Genomic DNA, 22264 nt, shown 5'->3' on the forward strand with positions numbered 1-22264 from the left:
TGCAGATACTCTGTGAAAAGGCTTCTTCTTCCATTTTTGTTGCGTTCTATTGGACAAAGCTGATTAAGGGTGGGCAATGTGATGACATTTATCTTTATCATGATAAATGATGTTATCAGTACTTAAAGACCACCAGCATGTTTCAGGACATTTTAAAATGTTCCACTGCTGGTTCATATTTGTTTCCATCTTATCAAACCTCAGAAAATCTCAAAATTGTGACATTTATCCTGTATTTTGAAAACATATTGAAATATTGCCCATATGATCAACATATGATCAAATGCAGGACCATAAACATAAAGCAAGCTACCTCTGTTAGCTATTGGGAATGATTAAATATTATATTAGAGACCAGTGAGAAAGTGCCAAACTGAATTTTGAACGTAGATGAAAAAGGTAAAAACAGGACTGAATCATATCAGTATCAACAGATAATGGACAGATGTTAAGATTTGCCCAATATTTCAAACTGATATTTGATGATGTATTTATTTTACTCTGAAATGGAACTCCAGAATGTTTGGGTGATTCTCGGCTACTATGCTGTAATATGCGCATTCTGTTCATTTCACTGCACAGAAATAAATGTTATATTTCTCTGTAGTGCTAATCCAGGCAGATTTATTTCCAAGTTCCACATTTTATAAATGTTTATGTATCAGAATCAACAGAAAAATATTGGAAATCAGCATCTGCCCACATTTCCCATATCAGTGCATCCCTATTTTTGGTGTACTGTGAAATCATATCATTATTGTCCAAAAAAATACCATCATGTTTGAGTTCATATCACCCACCCCTGTAAAGAGGAAGCTTTAGAAGATATACAAAAAACCATCCCTTTCATGTGTTGATGTGCCATGTGAGTGGACAAGGGCTTGGGTCAGAACTGCAGTGTTGGTGTCTCGGGCTTAAGGAATGGCTCATGCTCTTCCAAACCTTTAAAACTCTTTTCCTTTATTCTTTTTAGGCAGCAGAAGTAGCGGCTCCAACCCCAGCGCAGGGAAAGGACGAAGGCCCTCCCCTCGAGAGAAGGACCACAAGTCAACGTGCTGTGAATCGGAGCTGGGCGTTTGGGCGGGGCTTCAGGGCCAAAGAGCGCCAAGCCAGCTGAGCCATCACAGTCATACACGCTCCTGCACCAGTCAAGCCTGCTCCAGCCACAGCCACGCCCAGTCCCACCGCAGCCACGGCCCGGCCCAGCACAGCCACGCCTCTTTCTCATACAGCCACTCCCCCTTCGTCCAGCCTGCTCACGTGTCCTGCACCCACAGCGAGAGGAGCCATGCCTCCTCCTATGGACCCCCAGGCCTGCCCCCTCCATACTGCCTGGCTCGCATGATCCCTAAGGCCTCAGCGAGCCAGTCAGGTCCTCCTGGAGCGCCTCCTGTTCGCGACTTAGGGAACGTACCTCCAGAACTCACCGCTAGCCGCCAGTCCTTTCAACATGCTATGGGCAATCCTTGTGAATTCTTTGTTGATATTATGTGACAGGACAGTGCCTTTACACTTCCAGAGCACAAGACCCCCGACCTCTCCTTGCTCCTTTAAAGTCTTGCTACTGACTATCCCAGCACTGAGAATGTACAAATTGACAGCCACATTCGCGTCGTCCTTCCAACATGTTTAGGAACAGTTGAGGACGCTAAAAATAGCACAGCTCCAGAGTTTGACATAGACTCTTTAAAAAAATCCACAACATTGCAGTGGCAGCACAAATTTATACAAATTACTGTACATCCATAATGCAGTGTCAGAGAAACGTTGCTGCTACAGCCTGGTGTTATTTACGATTTTTGGCCTTTTAGCTGAAGTAAAGCTGCTCTTGCTTTATATTGACACCCAGTGTTAGAAATGAAAGGAAAGAGAAAGTGAAACCCAAACTTTGGACTTATAGACATATATGACTTTATCAGCAATCCCACCAACAAAGATTAAGATGCCAAGCCAGTCCAAGAAATAAGTCATTGCCAAACAGTGAGCATTGTGGGTTTCAGGAGCCAGTTCCTCCGAGTCAGAATCCATTTTATTGGCCGGGTAGGATAGCCTTTGGCGTTTCTGCCTCACAAATTGCATGACTGGTAAGGTTTTATGCAAGGCAGTAGTTGTAAATGTTGTCTGGAAGTAATGACCCTTTTGCTGGAAGTTAGATTCTTTATTTAAATTTGATGATGCGCTCATGGAGTCATCACCTTTTTTTCCAGTGACAATCAGTCATGCCATCTATTTACAGTCTGACCACTGTTTGTCACTACGTGTCGCGGAATGTGTCGTTGCTGTGACTCAAGTTTAGCCCCAATGCTCATCATGAATTTAAAAATATACCCTAGTTGCCATATGAGCAATAAAGCATTGCTCAACCACTTGACTTTGGACAGTGACAGATAGGTGCCTACATGTACATGTACATGTCCTGTACAGCATGATCACCAATTGTCTTATTGTCTGATTCTCTTACGTTAATGTAATGACAGCGGCTTAGGTCATACTCAAGATAGACGCAAGTTGATTATGAGTTAAAGGGGAATTCCACTGATTTTTTTAAAGTTTGCATATTTCAGTCGTTCGGATGTAAACAGTGATTCATAGTGGTTTGATGTGAAATCCTGCACTGTAGAGAAACAAACCACATTTCTTTACAGTGGTGGTGATGAAAACCAGGGGCCACAATGCCTACTATTATACTGCATATATAGCTACTATATTTACTAACAAAAATGACCTGTGAACCCACAGGGGTTTTATATATGTAATCTTGATAAAAAAGTGGAAAATAGTTTTCTTAGAAAACTATGTTGCCTTACAACATTTTGCATGTATCCCTTCACCATGACTGGATATAATAATGTTTTATACCAAAATCTTATCATAAAATTGTCATACAACAACGACTTAGTTGTCACACAGTAATAATTTCATGTAATAACTTTTCTGTAGGAGCTTTTAGAAGCATTAAATTCTTCAGACGTCTGGTTCCTATCACCACCACTGTGAACAGTTCTGACTTAAGTTTCTCTAGAACGCTGCATTTCACATCAAACCACTCCCAATCACTTTGTTTACATTTTATTGGTTTAATTATGCAATACTTTAAAAATCAGTGCAATTCCCCTTTAAATGAAATAAATGAATGAAATGGACAGGGCAACCAAAGGCCTCTGGCAAACTTTAAGCTGTGTTGTTTTTTTAAAGGGACAACTGTTTTAACCTGGAGAAAAGATATTTCTGCTTGTTGTGGTAAGATTTTCTGGTAAAAAAAGGTTGTTTTTGTCCAAAAACATGAATTTTTTTTGTTTTAAAACGTCCTTTTTCCGAGTCCATTCACCCCAGTTGCGGTGGGAAAGAATGGCAGCATTCTTTCACTTCTTGAAGCACTTTTGAAATGTACCTGTTTGGCCCTTTAGTATAAAACACTGTTCGTAATGGAAGCTGTTTGCTTTATTTCTTCAACAAAAAGAGGAATAACAAATTGTACATAGGGAAAGGAATATATATATATATATATATATTATATATATATATAAAATTGAAAAGAAGAATAAAATATATGACTGAAGATGATTGTAGTTTTATTTGTGTGTGAAACTTTAAAGGTAATTGTGAATCATTCAAGACTTTTAATAAATGAAAAACAAAAAATAAAACTTGCATGAATTAAAGCCCAAGATAATCACAGAGGGGAGCTGAAGCATGTACAAAAGAAGCCTTTTAAGGCACAGTTCTGTGCAAAAGACCACCATTCATTTATTAATTTCCAGTCAGAACAGCCATTACATGGTACTCATTATTCAAGAGATATTAGATAAGTTTTTATTTGCATTAGGATGGCAAAGTCAAAGAAAAAAATAGCTGAAAAAAACAGGAACTGGTAGACAACCAAAACAGTCACTATTAGATAAACAGCACTGAAAGCTTCCATCTGTGAGAGAGAGGAGAAAATCAAGCTCCACTCTTGACTCAGATTTGAACAAATCCACAGGCGTTTCTGTCCATCCTTCCACTGCGAGAAGACGACTCAACACTATGAGTCTGAAAGGATGTGTAGCTGCCAGGAGGCCCTCAGTGGGAAAAGGAATTAGACAAAAAAGAAGATCTGTAAATCAAACAAAGAAGCTGCTGGTGTTCTCAGAACAATGGACTGACCACCCCAGACTCCCGACCTCAGCATCACTGAATGTGTTTAGGGTTTCTTGGATCATTAGAAGAAGAAAATGCAACCAACTTCTAAGACTGAACTTTGGAGGTGGAAAAAATATCCCTGCAGATTTCTTTGAAAAACTAATAGCAAGTGCTGAATCTTATGCTCATATTTTTGAGCTGTCTACGTGTAAAAGTCGAGGCGTGAGGTGGAAGATTACTTAGATAACGTATATACCACTTTCAGTAAAAGCCTGTTTGTAGGTGTAGAACACTGCTCCATTTCTGGCAAGCGTCTCACTTCCCCCGATATGTGAGTGTGAACTCGCATGTGTGGCTCTAACTGAACTACTCGCAAACTAAAAGGAAGTGAGCTGTAGAAAGCACCTTGAACCTCACATACAAACTTGCTTACCCTCTACAGATAAGACAACAAACATGAACTCATAGACACAACAGGGAGAAACAGCAAAAGATAGAGAGACTTCTGGGAAATACAGGCGTGTGTGTAGTTTCTGTATGACCTGTAACCATTTAAATATGAAAGAGCTGCCCAGTTCACAGCAGGGGTGATCTATGACTGACACTCATGATGACGTGAAACGGTGTAAGCCAATGTCATTTCAACACACAGAATATCAATGTGGGCTGTTCTGTGGGGGTGTGTGTGTGTGCGTGTGTGTGTGGGCGGGGGGTGACATCAAAGTTGCTGTGGTGCATTACGTTCATCAGTCTGTATTCGCTGTATTAATCACCTTTGTAATTTCATACACAATAATAAGGTTTTTCCCCTAAACATGATTGAAACATGACAAACTACACAACAAAACGTACTTTTAGAAGTTTTACTCATTAGTTCAAGATTTCTATGAACAAGAATTGATAAATACAATAATGTATTTAATTGTATTTATTTACAATAAATAAATACAAATTTGAACACTCCCTGGACAAATTACATTTTGTTGATTTTCTATGTGGAATAAGGTCAACACATCCTCTACAGAGGACACACTTCGGCACTGTTTAATGCAGTTATTGTTAATTTGCTTCATTCAGCAGATTTAAATATTTTAAATGGGTTAAACTTAGCAAATACATAGAAAGTGGGCACTAAAATTTGCAGAAAAAAGAGGATGTGTTAACTCTTCACTTAGAAAATCAGCAGAACATAAATAGACCAGGGAGTGTTCAAACTTTTGCATAGGACTATGTTATTTTTGTTATCAGTAACTCTTTCTTGGGTATTAACCAGGAAAGTGTAAAGTACAAACTCCAAAGTACAAAGTCATACCATACCCAGGTAATAAGTAGTAATTTTGGGTGACAGGTACGTTCCAGAACAGTCTGACTACATTAAACTAATTTGCCCAACAGGTTCCAGACATTAAAGGCACAATACACGATTCTGGAGAACGATATGTGAACTGTAAACTTAACAGAAAAACTAATGCTGCCGACAAGTCCTGTCAGAAATATCGGATTTACGAGATAGATGAACATGAATGCCATCACAATGGCTAAGTGGTATTTTAGTTATTAATCAGTCACAACCTTAACACTGCAGGCGGAAACCATCCACACGTTATGTGACACATCTAACTGCGTAAAAACATTACCTATAAGCATCCTCCTAAAGCTCTTTACTTTGTTGCATTAACGCAAAATACACAGACTCTCTTTAACGACAGAAAAACAAAAGTAAACCAAAAACATTATTTCCAGTGTATCTATCTTATTTCCAACCCAAAAAACCTGAACACAAATCAAGTCATACTTACGACCTCCGAAGCTGTAAGTAGGAACTTCCGAGGAGGACTTGAGGGCAGCAAGATACACCCCTCCCTTCAGTGCTCCTTCAGAAGCTCTGCCCCCAAATTAATGGACATTGATGCACAATGCCAAGGCAAACCACACTGGGCTAGCAAACCATCTCTGTGACCATAAACCCTTCACAAACTTTGTACAAACAAACCATGTCATACTGTTAGGGCCAGACTCACCCAACTACTGTTGGCTAGTTGCAGGTCACTTGTGGGTTAGCAAACTGTCGCTACAGTTGCTGCTGCTAATCTTACCAGTTGCCATGACAAACATGAGCAAACGGCACAAAATGACACTGACCTATTGGTTCTGTGAAACAGCAAAAATAAGTTAGTTACCCACCAGTCAAGCTGAAACAGCCCAACATCCTCATCCATTTTCATGCCTTTTAACTCTCAATGAAGCTGAAGTCAGACAGCTTCTTGTTCTGATTTGCCTGTTCCACCTTAAATGGTGCAGCAGTGGGGCTACAATCTGGTAATTCAGCTTCTTGTTCAAATTTTCCAGTTCCACCTTAAATGGTGCAGCAGTTACATTCAAGGTTTTACTCTGTCATCTCTCCTTTTTGACAATGTGTGGAGCTCTGCATGTCCTCCCCTTTCCCCTGTCCTGTGCACAAGCACAAATGTCCCCTGTCACTGACTGGCTGGAAAAGTATAGTGTTCCAGTGGTCCAGTCCTTTGTCTTACAGAGCCAGACCACTGGATTTTTTTCCAGTGCGCACACAGAACGGACAGCTAGTGGACCGTGAAGATGTTTTCACTGAATATGACGAAGTGGATTGGACTGAAATCATACACCTTTAATTGAGCAATTGTCTAATTATGGTGGGTGATAAGTAACCAGGTAGTCTGAGTTACACTGAAATGACTAACTACTTCTCGGTATTAAGATGATGAGGAGCACAGTAAAATACCACTGAATTATGTGTAGTAATGAGGTGCTGAGTACAAACATACACTAAATTCTGAAGTATACATTATGTCATACATTTAAGCAGGAAAGTAAGTCAGCAATACCTCCAACTTCCAAGTTATATGACGTAAAATGACAGCACAAAATAAAAACAATCTTTTTCAAGGAAACAGTAAGAAATGTTTTTTTACAGCGTTGGTTCAGTTTCATAGACCTGCATCTAATACATATTTAGATTGCACACAAAGAAAGTATAATGACAGCACACACTGCACAGTTAATATCTAGAACCTGCCGAGCATTTCAGTGTAATTTCGACTGTGTTGGAATATCATCATATTACTCAAAATTATTACCTTGTTCTTTGGAGTTCTACCTCACACTTGTCTGGATTACCTAGAATTTAAGGGACTTGCCATTACTTTGTTAACTGCCTTTACATTTGATCTCCACTGACAATGTGATACATTCTGAATACATTCTTAATTTTACAGCTTCCTCATGTCCTACTCAATATTTGAAACCTGTGAAATTGCTTAGAACTAACATATTAGAAACGTTACACCAAACTGTTTTTTTATTACTGAAAACACTGATTTCTAACTTTTGATTCGTAGTGTATTTAATTGGATAGCTTTATTTTCAGAAGGCCGTCCCTCAAACCTCAGCACCCTTCGTGAAGATTATTGGAGCTGGAAGGTTGCACGAGAAACATTTCAAAATAAAAGTGAAAGACAATTAGTAACCACATTAGGGACCTTTGGACAACATTCTTCCTGCTTTCCAGCATTCATGCCTTCATGTGGCTGTGAGAGACTTTCCTGCTTTTTTTTTAATCAATCATTTAAACAGCTGATGTGTTGAGTCACTGCCACCTGATCTTCCACCTAAGTGGAAAATCTGGTAATTACCAAAGTGACTTAAGTTGTTTTGATTTAAAACAGCATTTCAGGCAGAAGGATGGGTGATCAAGTAGTGAGGCAGCAGAATGCTTCAGAATGCCTCACACACAGTTTTCTTTGTTCCTTTAAAACGGCCTTTGTAATGTTGGAAAAAGTCCCATGTTGAGCCAAAGTTAAATCATGAGTTTACTACAAGCAGCTGAGTCACTCAAGGCTGCAATTATTCACAGCTCACAAACATTAAAAACATTGATTTTGAAAGTATGGGGCATGTCTTGGCACATATGTCCTAGGGCAGCTTAGCTCTAGCTCTAGGTTATTTTAATGAATCAAAACAGAAACCAAGATGATGCTTTGTGTCAGTGCTCATGTTGGTGTATATCTTGGACAGACTTAAGTGCTTACTTGTAAATTGCATGTTACAGGAAGAGCTTGGTTCACTTACTGCACTACAGTTTTTATAGCATGATTGATTTTGAGGCTCTGAATACAAAGAAGAAAGGTATTCTAAAAAATGAAAGCAAAAGATAAAAAAGGCTTAAGTCTACCCAAAACATTAGACCTCAAAAAATCCTTCAGAACAGTTCTAATAATTTCTTTTGTCTAGGCATTGAATCTACAGTGGTGCTTGACAGTTTGTGAACCCTTCAGAATTTTCCATATTTCTGCATAAATTCGACCTACAACTTCACCAGATTTTCAACCAAGTCCTAATAGTAAACTAATCAGACAAAAATATTAGACCTGGTCATTTATTTTTTGAGGAAAATGATCCAATATTACCGATCTGTGAGTGGCAAAAGTATGTGAACTTTTAGGGTTAGCAGATATTTGAAAGTGAAATTAGTCAGTTGTTTTCAATTAATGGGATGGCAGCCAGGTGTGAGTCACCAACCTGTTTTATTTAAAGAACAGAGATCTTTCACAGTCTGATCTTCACAACACGTTTGTGGAAGTGTATCACGGCGCGAACAAAGGAGATTTCTGAGGTCCTCAGAAGAAGAGTTGTTGATGCTCATCAGACTGGAAAAGGTTACAAAACCATCTCTAAAGAGTTGGACTCCACCAATCCACAGTCAGACAGTGTGTGTACAAATGGAGGAAATTCAAGACCACTGTTACGCTCCCCAGAAGTGATCGACCAACAGAGATCACACCAAGAGCAAGGCGTGTAAGAGTCTGTGAGGTCACAAAGGAACCCAGGGTAACTTCTAAGCAACTAAAGGCCAGCCTCACAGTGGCTACTGAGTCCACCATCATGAGCACACTGAACAACAAAGGTGTGCATGGCAGGGTTGCAAGGAGAAAGCCGCTGCTCTCCAAAAAGAACATTGCTGCCTGTCTGCAGTTTGCTAAAGATCACACAGACACGCCAGAAGGCTATTGGAACAATGTTTTGTGGACAGATGAGATCAAAATAGATCTTTTTGGTTTAAATGAAAAGCGTTACATTTGGAGAAAGGAAAACACGTAAGAGTTGAAGCTGTTTTGTATGGAAGAATGGGCCAGAATTCCACCAAGCCGATGAGCAGGACTAATCAACAGTTACCGGAAACGTTTAATTGCAGTAATTGCTGCACAAGGAGGTCACACCAGATACTGAAAGCAAAGGTTCAGATACTTTCGCCACTCACAGATCTGTAATATAGGATCCTTGTCCTCAATAAATAAATGACCCTGTCTAATATTTTGTCTCATTTGTTTAATTTGGTTCTCTTTATCTACTACCAGGACTTGTGTGAAAATCTGACTAAGTTTGAAGTTAAATTTATGTAGAAACGTAGAAAATTCTAAAGTGTTCCCGAACTTTCAAGCACCACTGTAAATGATGAAACCAATGGTTACAATGAATGGTTAGCTTCTGAAGCTGGGCTGATCTACACAAAGTGAATTACACATGAAAAAATAAACTTAGACGACTGCAAACGCACCAACTCTGTTTCACAACAGTCATTTGTGACACATTCAGCCTCAAGGGGTCAGAGGTCAAATCTTGATACAACCACAAACGATGGAGACAACTTGCGTACTCACTGCTTGTAGGGGTAGTTCGTCATGGGTAGGCGTAGTCTAGGTCTCGTGTAGGCTGAGTAGGCGCGGCACACCATACATAACGTCATCCAGGGTTTACATTAGTTGAATGTTTCGATTAGTTTGGGTTTCATCTAGACTCTCGGTTACAATTCAGAAACGCGACAGAATGTAATGGAACACGTTACTTTCATTAACATTCGTGGGAGGTGTGCTCTTTCTGTCTTTCTGTTTTGCAGCATATTTCATCAGAGGTGTCAGTCAGATAAGTATCTTGTGTCTTGATATGAATTCAAGGTGTCATTCATTATTCACATAGTGTTGAAACTCGTCATGCTGTGTTCAAGGTATCTGTAGTAGGATCCAATAAAACCAAATCTAGTATGCTCTTTGAAAGGTTGCGACAGCTACTCAGCAACTCAGAATCTCCACCACATGACACTGCCGACTCTTTAGACTACAGCCAAACCACTTCATTGTGGTTGCACTGCAGCAGACTGGCAGCAGCTAAGATCTGGCTCTGCCAATCCTCCAGCTGCATTGTTACATCATTAGGATCTGCTGCTAAATCATAACCTCCACTGCTGAAAAAATAAAAAAAACATTCAAAGTTTCTGCTGGTTCCTGGTGGTGTCCAATAGTCACAAATGCAATGTCAGACTATGTCTTCAACACGTGGTGGTAGTATGAGGGAAGACTGACTGTGGGAGGGAAGACAACTCTGAGAACTTGAGTGGGAGTTCTGGGCGGCACCTGCCTGTAGCTAGAAGGCTGGACCCCCCCTTGTAACTATGGTAGGACTGTGATAGGACTGAGGAACAGGGAGGAGATGGGGTGATGGGGATTGCAAGAACTTCGTCACGGGATACGGAAGGTAAAGATGTGAATTCATAGGGTGCTAGATTGAATGGAAAAGGGGTTTCAGGCATGTTCCTCCTGCCAAACTTCAGTTATTCCAAAACTCCATTTTGTGTTTTACTGATGGGTTGATCTCACAGTGTAAAGAACTCCAATAATTTAACAGGTCCTCTGACTGATTCCAGACGCATTTCTTGGTTTTAACCTCAAACCTGGTCTTTTTTTCAGCAGCGCCCTGAGAGGTGTAAATATGACACAACCTCTAAATCCAGCGTTGTTGCGGACACAAACCACAACAGGAAAGAAGGAAAGAAGAACAATAAAAGAAAGAAAAAGTCCTAAAGGACAGCTTAGTCAGTTCCAAGAAATCAAAAGGGCAGCCACAAGAGCAACCAACTGACACTTTTCACCTTTCTGTTTCAAGGACACGGAGCAACAAAAGAAGAATACACATCCTGACTTCCAGTTTTGTTTTTGTCTAAGCTTGGAATGAATGTGGCCGGGATGAATGTTATGACTGTTCCTTTGAACACCCTGCTTGCTTTTAAACATTGTTTTGTCTGCACTTGTTGTTCAGGAGCCCATTCAAGTCAGTATCAGTATACTGTAGTATAGTATATGTAGTAGGTCAGTATAGTCCTGTCTCCCACCCTGCAAACCATGATTCAGTGTTTTAGCTTAAAAACATCAGTAATCTGGCTGGCCTTTTTGAGATAAATGTTCTGTTAACTTACTATTAGAAATTCAACAAGCTCAAAATTTTAAGGCAACCATGTCACTTTAGTTTGAACTTCGAATCATTTTACAGTGCACACTCAATATATATATATATATATATATATATATATATTCACACACACATTTTCTAAGCCGCTTCTCCTACTAGGTCGCGGGGGGAACTGAAGCCTATCCTAGCTGTCATCGGGCGGAAGGCAGGATACACCCTGGACAGGTCGCCAGTCCATCGCAGGGCAGACAGACATACACATTCACTCACACACTCACACCTAGGGGCAATTTACCATGTCAAATTGGCCTGACTGCATGTCTTTGAACTGTGGGAGGAAACCGGAGTACCCGGAGGAAACCCACACAGACACAGGGAGAAGATGTAAACTCCACACAGAAAGGACACTGGTCGCCCGGCCGGGGAATCGAACCCAGGCCCTTCTTGCTGTGAGGCGACAGCGCTACCCACTGTAATTTGACTGGGGCTATTCAAACTTTTCAAATGACTGCAACATAATTTTGTTTCATGTCCTGGCAGTGACTTAATCTTGAAAAACTTTGAAGAGCAGAGGCTAAAAAGTTGTTTTGACTTTTTGAGAGCTGTAATAACTTCAAACAATACATATACATTACATGCATCCATTACCTTCTTGTCACTGAAAGGCAGCACCAGCTGCTTGCTTCAATGGTCAGTTTAATTGTTATGGCTATTGACCAGATGCTAGTAGCTTGGAAACTGTTCCTAGCAGGAACAAGTAATAAAATCTTTTATTTGGGTTTACGTATTTTTATTTGAGTTTATACAATTATACATACTTTAAAAGTTAAAGTGAACTATACAATTGTATGCAAAGTCTTAATGAAAATATTGTAAAGTTTTTACTGACAAAGTGCTGAAAGCGAGTTATGCAAATATGTCCAGTGGTTTCAGTGGTTAGGTGTTGGTTCAGTACTCACCGGCTGGCTCTGATTCATGTAGCAGCTGATCAAAAGTGAAAAACTCTAAAGCTAGTAGGTTTAAGGAAGTATTCCTAGTATTTCAGGATGGGAGAGAGTGAAAGCCAGATCGGAAATGCTGGCACACTATTATTGGCTCCAAAATATCGACCTGCCAGATTTAACGTCATGCTAGTACAGCAAAAAGGGGTGTAGCCTAGGCAAAGAAAGCTCCTAATAATGTTAGATAACTCAAGCAGCTGCATCTCATTACAGTGCTCTGTTCACTACTATGCATTATTACAGTCTATCAGTACACCTGGCATCTATCCACACAGGAAGTTTTTTATTTCTCTATTTTTAAGACCTTCGGCCTAAAATGAGATGCGAATTTCATAAAAGTAAAACCGTGTAGGTGCCCAACCAAAAGAGCAGAATGCATTTAAACACAAAAAAAGAAATTAGGAGCTACATGTACAGGACTAAAGTAGAACTAAGAAAACAACTTTCTTCATAAATACACAAGTATAACCTAAAAAAAAAAATCAAATTAGAGCAGAGAAATGGAAACGGAATGTGCATAAAGGAACTTTCAGAGCTTTCATATTGTACATATGTTTATTCCATAATCATATTAAACAAATGAATAAAAGTTTATTCTCCCATATTATTTCTCACATTATGTCTGTTAATTTAGAATAGAAATAGCAGAAAGAGTAGAAATGACCACAAACTGTGGCCTGCTGATTTTAAAACTAAAATGATTGATTCAGTGTTTTTATTTTATTGTTCCTAAGGTAACTAATCCTGTCTCAGAAATGCAAGCATATGCATAAGGCAGGTTGGCTTGTTCTCCTTTGTTATGTAAAGCTATGAGTAATATTATGAATCTCTCACTTGAATGAAATTATGTTCACTTCTGAAAGGAAACAAAGGGAAACTACAGCTCAACATTTGAATTCACACTTTAAAGGGGAAAAACCAGAGATTTCTAAACTTTCAAATTATACTTTATGATCGGAAAGTTAAGTACATAACTGCAGAAATGCTGTGATATAAGACAATCTGATTAGCAGTGGCGAACGGGACTATCGGAGCTAGGCCTTCAGTTCAGTCATAAATGTCAAAACTGTCAAAAACAAGTGAAAAAACATCTCTACCGTACTGCTAATCTCTACCACATGGAAACCTAGACCATGTTAACACTAATCTTACAGTGGATCAAGTTTTTTGATTACGCAAGTACATTTGAGGCCTGTAAAAGACGTTCCAGGTTTCATTTGAGGCCTGTAAAAGACGTTCCAGGTTTCATTTGAGGCCTGTAAAAGACATTCCAGGTTTCATTTGAGGCCTGGAATAGACAATGACATACATTTTACCTTGAATCCAGCAGTTCTGCAGAGATTCGTGCAGTAAAGAGCTGTGGCACAGAGCAGCTGCTGTTGTCACTGCCAGTGACTGAAAAAACTGGTGCCACTGTAAATGAAAACATTATTAGTAGATTCCACTGTCAATTCATGAACATGCTTGTAGTTAACAGTTGTGCTACACAGGTGCAGGTGTCGATTGTGCCAAGTGGCCAGGGTTGTCACTTCAAAGCGTCACATGATCTGGCGTATGCCACTCTTGTTGAGCGAAATTTCCAGCTCAGGCAGTTAAGCCTGACCTTGGCAAAGAATGATGAACCGGAAATAGGCTATGCAACAATTTACATTAGAGGCAGTTTAAGTGCTGCCAACACTCCATTTACACAGGCTTGTCTGGACTGAATGAACGAATGAATGAATAAATAAATAAATAAATGAAAGAAAAGGAGGAAACTGAAATTCCTTTAAGTTGACCAAAACTTAACAATGAAATAATAATTGTACTGTTTAAATACAACAAGCCTGACGATTCTTTAAAAAAACTCACAAATAACAACATGCATTGTTTTCTTTCATGGAAATCACTGAGCCTTATCTGAAGGTCTAGAGCAGGGGTGTCCAATCTCATCTGCAAAATTTCGATGTGGCTACAGTTTTTCATTTCAAACAAGCAGCTCATTTGATTTTACTTAATTAATCAGCTGGTCTTAGTCTTCATCACCCGATCCTGCTTTGCTGGAATGAAAACCGGCAGCCACACCAGCCTTTTGCGGATAAGACTGGACACTCCTGGCCTAAAGGCCCTGTTAGATGTTCTCACAGAAACAGGAGAAAGAGATCTGCTCTGGTTGGCTGGTTTAAGCCTGAAATCTGTTTGGCTAGTATTATCCTGAGCTCTGATTGCAATCTAATGAGACAGTAGTATTCTCTGCTCTGACTGGCACTAGCTCTTTCCAAATGTTCCAGCCACTAGTCATTGTGTAGTGACAGTTATACTCAAAACTGGAAAGCAGAACTGTGTAGTGATTAGTTTTCATCTACAGGTCATGGGTTCAAGGCCTGTCTAGGACGTTTTCTTAGTGTGCACAATCATGGCTGCTTCCAACATCACTGGACATTTTTCAAATTATAATGAACACGTTTATAATTTTTTTAAATTAGTAAATACTTTAGACGAAGCATGCCTGTACTACCATACAGCTATTGTATAATGACAGTGATTAGGCAAAGGGGTAAATACTGCTTGGCAGCACCACAGAGTTGTATGACATCAATTCAAAAACTAGCAGTGTTAACCTTCATGTAGCAATACTCATATTCTGACTAGTCAATTACCTCATAGTTCAGAGGATTCAGAGATCTAGGGAGGACTTGTGCTGCGACTGGAAGCACAAAGGTCGGCCAGAGTGCACTTAGGTAGTAGTGATTCTTTTTCATCAGCTAACTAACGTACAACTAGCTTTATACAGATGTTTGGAGCAACTGCGTTGATAGATGCATTACGCTTGAAACTTTGCCTGATGGGAAAATTATGGTGTTCCAATGAAGGGGCTTTAATTACGTAGCAGCATTAGGTTCATTTACATTATTACTATAGATCTACACAGCTCATTTTGATAGACACTTCAGGATAGTTGCTCTGTTGTCCTGACTGAGCACTAGAGATGTCCATATGGCTGGACTATGTGGCAATTTCAAAGCCCCCAAAAATACAGTGGAACAAAATAGAGAGAAAAATCAACGAGAGAGAGAGAGAGAGAGAGAGAGAGAGAGAGAGAGAGAGAGAGAGAGAGAGAGAGAGAGAGAGAGAGATTAACACAACAGAAAGAGAATATCAATGAATAACATTTTCTGTGACAAACTCATGTAACTTTATCATATACATTTACTGACAAACTCATGTAAAGGACTTTTAGTTTCTTGCTACATACTATTATTTATTAGGTTAGGACACTGTTGAAGTGTTTCTGTTGCCAGCCAGTGTTGCCACTTATGATTTTCTCCTACTATAGCTACTAAAGAGAAAAACACAATAAATGAATATAGTTGGTTTTTCAGCACTTGTGAAACTGGGCATAAAGCTGAGTAACTAGTTAGTAAATGTGGTGTTGCATAAAAGATATCAATGCACTGTATGATGTACTAATAAAAAAAACTAAATGTGGGTGTAATTTGCATCAAGCGATACATCTTAAACCCACTGTAAGATTCTGCTAATACATACATTTTCGCTTATCAGACTGGAAAATCTGCTTACTGAAACGTGCGTAACAGAGGGTACAGTGGTGAAAAGTGTTACGTTGCACTGCAGATATCTTGGCATGTGAAATCATCTTAAATCTTGCTGACATACCTAATATTTCTCATTCTGAGACTGCTGAAAGAATATTCTAAGATTATTCAACTTATTTTTATACATTTTTTACTTCTGATTCTGTCAAGTGAAATACGCTTGAAACAAGCCAAATCGTCTGCAATAGAATATGAATTCAGTGTTTGTCATGAAAACAAACTCATGTACTTATATCTGTCTATTCAGCTTTCAGCAGTTTAGCTCCGCCCACTCACAAATAAGTTATAAGGAATGTTTCAGCCCAGACTGCTTTGTGAACGAGGCATGAAGACATTTTCATAATACATAATCCACATCATGATATTTAGTTTTTAATAAGTTGGAAATAAGCCACAGTAGTGCTACATTTCGAAATAGCTGTCAAAAATTAGGATTAGAATGATTTTTATTCAGCATTTCACATATAAATCCAATTAAACAGGACTAATTATGCACTCTTTGTAGGTTGGTTCAGTGTTCTTTATGTACTGATCATATCCCTGATATGCTCAGAAAAGGGGACTGGGGTAGAATTTATTAATAATATTGTCATTTTGCTCACCCACAGAGACTCAATACAGGCATACGATTTACATATATCAGTCTTAAAGGGCCAGTAACAAAAACCACCTGTACTGAGGGATAAAAAGAGTTTGAAAAATTGTTGTCTAAAATTGAACTTTTGATTATATAATGATATGTAAACACTGACAAATGTTGTAAGATGACCTCAGGGAGAAAAATAAAGTACAAGAAAAATGTAGAATATGGGCCTCTTGAATGAGAAATTAGATATATGCACTAGTATTAAGAGATTTTACTTATCAAGACATCAAGCTTCAGCCGAGAGAAAAAAAAAAACAAAAAAAACAAAAAAAAACACTACTTTGCTTCAGCGTCAGCCAACCACAAGTAAGCCACGCCCCCGGCTCTGTGGTTTAAAAGACTGACACAGTTGAACTCTGTAAGTCTGATCTGATATCACTGCTGCACTGTAGAGCTTCATCTTCAGTCAAGTAAGATAATACTTTATTTTGATATTTCACAAGATTATTTTTAAGAATAAGGCTTAAATGTACTTTTATAAGATTTCATGTACTTTTATAACTAAGCATTTACATTGGAAGCTGACTTTTATCCACTTTTTTGTTGAATGAAACAATGAATGATATTTGACAGGTATTAATGCAAACTAAATGTAATCAACTTTATTTTGCAACATATTTGACTTTGTCGAGAAATGATGAATGAGATTCTGTCAGTTGTCATCCTGTTATATGACACTGGGGCAATGGAGAAATGAGATATTTTATCCGGTGAGTAATGTCCAGATTTTAATGTGCTTTCTTCTCTTAAAGCAGACATGCACCTCATCCTGTGGAGTCTGTGTCATGCTCTGCTCAGTGCCAGTCTGTTTCACACCAGTGTGAGAACAGAGGATGGCTGTGCTGACTGGAGACTGTCTGATAATGGAATCTGCTGTGAAGCGTGCCATCCAGGTAGATCTAACATTAATACATTTGTATAATGAACATGCAGTGCTTTAGGTATGATTATATGAACATACGCTTAGTTCACTATGGCTATGGCAGAGTACTATGTCTTTGTATTATACTCTAAATTCAGTGGAAGTCAGAGACTTTCATAGTATGTCTTAATTTGGTTGTCAATCTATAACAAACTGAGCACGTGAGAAAGAGGAATGACACTGGTTGTAAACGGTTGTATCTCAGTGAGCAACTGCAGCTGGCTTAATGATTCTCAGGAGGGCATATGGATTCCTGAAGACAGTTGAGCTTACAGTTCACAATGTTAGTAGTACAGTTGTCAGAATTTAAAATGCTCTTCAGGGTTTGCCATTTAAATTAACAAAACAGACTAAGTCATTCAGAGACTAGTGTTCAAAGGTAAACTTTATCAATCAGTACTACAGATGTGCACTGTATGAGTATGAGCGTACTGTGTGTGGTTACAGGGAACCGCTTTGTGAAGCACTGTGGAGAAGACCGTAATCAGCTTTGTAAGCCTTGTGATCCTGACACTTTTTTAAACCACCCTAAAAAGCCCTACTGTAACAGATGCTCTCAGTGCATAGGTACGTATAATTTTACACAATTCCCTGAAAATCAAGAGCCTTTAATGTGCAAACAATGTGATTAGCTCTTATCTTAATCACCTTCTGCAACACCTAAAGCTGTGTTTACTGTAAAAATGTTCCTCCAGACCCGAGGGTCGTAGTGAAAAACTGCACCCCCAGTTCTGACACTGTGTGTGGCTGCAAGGCTGGGCTCCGCTGTGGAAACTCACAATGCTCTTACTGTGTAGATGAGTGCAAAAAAGGCGAGGAACCAACAGAAGAACGTAAGAGTCTCCTTAAAGCGAATGTGATTTGAGAAAAATCCCTCAATTAAACATAGTTTGGTGTTAAAGACACTGAGATATGTTCTTGCTTTTCTTTTCTACAGGGACTTGCAGGAAATGTCCCCAGGGAACATTCAATGACCAAATCCACAGCAAATGCAAACCTCGGAGAACAAGGTAGCCCTTATAGACTCTAAACCGATTTTACTCATGTCTGAGATGAACCTTGTTTAACTATTATTATTATTATTATTCTCTCATGTTTTCAGTTGTCCTGAAGGACAGGAACTTGTGTCCATAAGTGATGCATCTCTTAACAATGAGTGCAAGCTAAAGGCCTCCACTTTGGCCCCTGCTCTGATAACACCATTGGGTAAGAAAACTTTGACATAAAAAAGGTTAGAGAATATTAGATACTACTGTAAGTAACCACACAAGAATGAATGGTAGCGTTAAAATGTACGAGTTTAGCTGTAGAGTATATTTAGCAGTGTTCGCTTTTCTATGCTGTAGAATACAACACAGTGGAACCCTTAAAGACGAAAATAGAGAAAAAAGGTAAGCGTAAACTCGGTTATTTCAATAGTAATGCAATGCTGGCTTTTTAATAAGCATTTTTAACCTTTTAAAACTGATCTTCTGATCTATTTTCTCATGTTTATTTTATATGTAAAGATGAAAATTTTAAGACTTCTCAGTTTGTCTCACAAACGATGTAATAAGCAAAAAGGTTTGCGCATCTTTTATACAGTGATAGGAAACACAGTAACCCAAAGAAACCGTTTCTACACACTGAAATATGTATGCAACGTCACTTCTCTGTTCATTTCTTGCAGATGACACTTTCTGGCTACTAGCTGGAATCGCTGGATTCATTTTTGTTCTCATCTGTTTTGTAATTTTATACCTGGGGTTTGCTTATCAAAGAGCAAAAAACATGACCAATACCGAGACCAAGGACCTGCGGCCAGAAACCCTTCCTCCAGGTAGATTTCCGTAAACCATGACCTTTTGCCTCCTCCTAGGCACTATCAAGCAACATAGCATCATCTCTTCTATTGTCACACCCGCACTTGAGTATAATTTTACGCCTCTTTGCACTCAGAAAATACCCATGACTCACATCATTCTTCTAGTCTTACCCTCTACTGTCAGCTAGCATGCTAATTTCTGCCTATCTGGTCTGTTCACAGAAGAGCTGAGGGTTATGATTATGGAGCATGATGATGCATGCAGCTTCCGCCAGCCCGAGCAGGAACAAGGAGGAAGCTCCGAGTCTCTCAGCACGCAGGACTCCGATTCCAAGCTCATACTGTGAGCTTCATGGATAACGCCTAGATTGTTTGTTAATACTCAACTGATTGGGAGCAGGCTCCTGGTGCTGAAGCTGTTTCGAATCCATGATGCCCAATTTATCTGTTGGATTGATGGGGGTTAGAAACTTCGGACAGTTTCTTTCCACAGTCTGGGCTTTTGGCCTATTTTGATGACCATAGGATGAAGACAAAACTACCAGAACATGTGAGAAGGCTTGCTAACAAAACTGGACGTGAGCAGCAGCATTTTTATTTATGAGAAAAGGCCTGGAAAGGACAAACGTTTTGAATGGGAAACTTTACAGATGCTGAAACTGCTGCAACAAGAACAAATGTGCAAGAACACCTACATTTATCAGTGAAGAAGGAAGCTTATAAGAGACTTGAACAACGCTACAGGTTTACATTGTTGCATATAGTTGTAAAGTGCACAAAGTGAGAGCCAGAAACAGACTAGCTTCTCAGCCATGTAGGAGTGTAGAATGTGAACCACAACTACTGACACTTCGCATCGGAGTGGGTGTCACCTACGATCTACTGCGTCACATTTACAGGTCGCAGGCTTCTTGAAATACCCTGGTGGGCTTCCCCCAGTTTCCTGTTGCAAATGGCACTATTTTAAATGTCTCATTCGAGAGATTAAGACTGGCTCAGGGGGAGGATGATTGAGAAACGGTTATTTTTTTACCTCATAAAATTCCTGGCACTGAATTAGCAATTGCCTGTTTCTTATTTCTGCAATGGTGATTTTGTAAGCTTTTCTTATGAAATGCAACAGGTATTTTAATATAACAATTACAGACAAGCTGGTGTTGCTAATGTAAATACAATACTGATGACAGAAACTGTAAATATGAAAATGTATCGCATTGTATTGGTGTGTGGAAGAGCAGAAGGGAAGTTTAAATTTCCTGTAAGCAGAAATGGTGGGAGCACATGTGTTCTCTGCAGGGTTTCCCCTGAAGGGACTTCCTTTCTAGGCCATAGGGAAGCATAGGAGTGGCAAGGATTTCAGAAGAGTTAAGCAAGAGAGTACCTTTGACCTTACAAAACATTATATAGCTGACTCATCCTAGGCCGTTAAGGTATATTATCCCTGACACTATGTTGTGACAGCATGTCGAAGAATAATACTCAGCAGTTTTGTCATATTTAGACTTTCCAGTGACTCACAGGGAGTTTACACATGAAGTAGCCTGTGCGTGTTTTGAAATCTGAAATAGTTTGAAGAACGTGTGACTCATGTGAGGATAAAATTCCACGTATCTTCTATTTGTAGTCATCTGCTCTTAAGTGTACATTCTTTAGGGATGAGTAGCAAGTGTGAATCACACGAGGTTACATTCTTTTGTTGGCTCTAAATCAGTGCTGAACTGGTTTAGCTTAGAAAGTTCTCCTCTTGCTGGTTTTACATGGGAAAATGCACTTTGTATAGTTTGTCTTCACGTGAAGCAGCAAATTCCAGGTAATAAGTGAATCTGACATCTCATCTTTGCCCACAGTTCATAAGGACATAAACCACTAACTGTTTATCCTAATAACACAGACCTGCAGGCCAGAAAGAATTAGGGGAACTCTAGGCAGCTAACAACACCACGTGGAAAAACCCAGAGAATCCTGTAGTGAAGGTTAGCTGGCCAGGGTGGAACTGTCCACTCAATGTTTGTCGCTCATCAAAAGGTCAGCAACCTGGCATCACAAACTAAATTTAGGCGGTCAGGGAGATAACATGCTGGTACATGGTAATGATTATTGTTACAGGGACATTACAATTTCTTCAGTTTTAGTGTTGAACTTTGACACAAGCAGTGCTTCCTTTTATACTCTATGCTGATGTTGCTATAAAGTGTAAAAATCTACAGTTTGTGAGCAAACTTGTTTGTGCAATACTACTTCCCTGTTAAATAAAATGACAAATCATGTTAACCATTTTACAGAAGTTATGAAGTACACAATTTTTCCTTATTATTGTTATCTGTTAAAACTTCTGAACAGTTTTTGTTTTCACACGAAGTACAAAATTCCAAGTGAATTTTAGTGGTAACCAAAATAAAAATAAGCTACTACTTTACAGCTTCCAAGCTACCGCTTCACTCTATGCTAGGAATATAAGTTTTATTTTGAGACAAATCTTTTAAAGAGGTGCTTCCCACAGCTTCTGTCACAGAAAATACTTCGCATTTTGAGCAATAAATGAAGGAAACAAAATTCTACTTTCACTAAGCATAAAAATAAAACAGATAAAACATATATAGAGCTGCAAGGTGTTACATTATTAATGCCTCTACTTTAATGCATTACCAAGTTTGACCCTTTGAATCATTCGCAGTAGCGCAGACTGATACCCAGCTGCTCGCTTGGTATGTTGCTATGGTAGAATCTGTGACTGTAGCCCTCTCGTTCAAACAGAGCCTTGCTTTTACAACTATAACTTAAGCACCTTATAAATTAATTCTGATGAAGCTTATTTTCTCCACTTGTATCGTTATAACAATAACTGCTTTTTAAACGGGAAAATCTTTCTTTAGAGTCAAACTGGAGCAAACACAATTA

The 22264-nt window shown here is 39.0% G+C and overlaps 2 protein-coding genes across 3 annotated transcripts in view; both read left to right on the forward strand.

Moving 5' to 3' along the window:
- The window catches only part of dvl1a (dishevelled segment polarity protein 1a), a 47304-nt gene extending 44043 nt beyond the window's left edge, over positions 1-3261 (forward strand). Inside the window, exon 15 of one of the 2 annotated variants that reach the window (XM_036591952.1) lies at positions 974-3261. In XM_036591952.1, coding sequence (XP_036447845.1) covers positions 974-1494 — 521 coding nt within the window. In that variant the 3' untranslated portion in view covers positions 1495-3261. The remainder of the gene's footprint in view (positions 1-973) is intronic. The other variant, XM_036591953.1, reaches the window with a different exon arrangement.
- A 13752-nt stretch (positions 3262-17013) lies between these two features.
- Positions 17014-22004, forward strand: tnfrsf9a (tumor necrosis factor receptor superfamily, member 9a). The gene is made up of 9 exons (XM_036590933.1): positions 17014-17050; positions 17393-17533; positions 18010-18129; positions 18258-18395; positions 18500-18572; positions 18665-18768; positions 18909-18953; positions 19232-19381; positions 19589-22004. The coding sequence occupies exons 2-9, from the start codon at positions 17398-17400 to the stop codon at positions 19711-19713; spliced, it is 891 nt and encodes a 296-aa protein (XP_036446826.1). The 5' UTR covers positions 17014-17050; positions 17393-17397; the 3' UTR covers positions 19714-22004.
- Positions 22005-22264: the final 260 nt, after the last annotated feature.

Source organism: Colossoma macropomum, unplaced genomic scaffold (assembly GCF_904425465.1).
Source record: "Colossoma macropomum unplaced genomic scaffold, Colossoma_macropomum, whole genome shotgun sequence".
Lineage (NCBI taxonomy): Eukaryota > Metazoa > Chordata > Actinopteri > Characiformes > Serrasalmidae > Colossoma > Colossoma macropomum.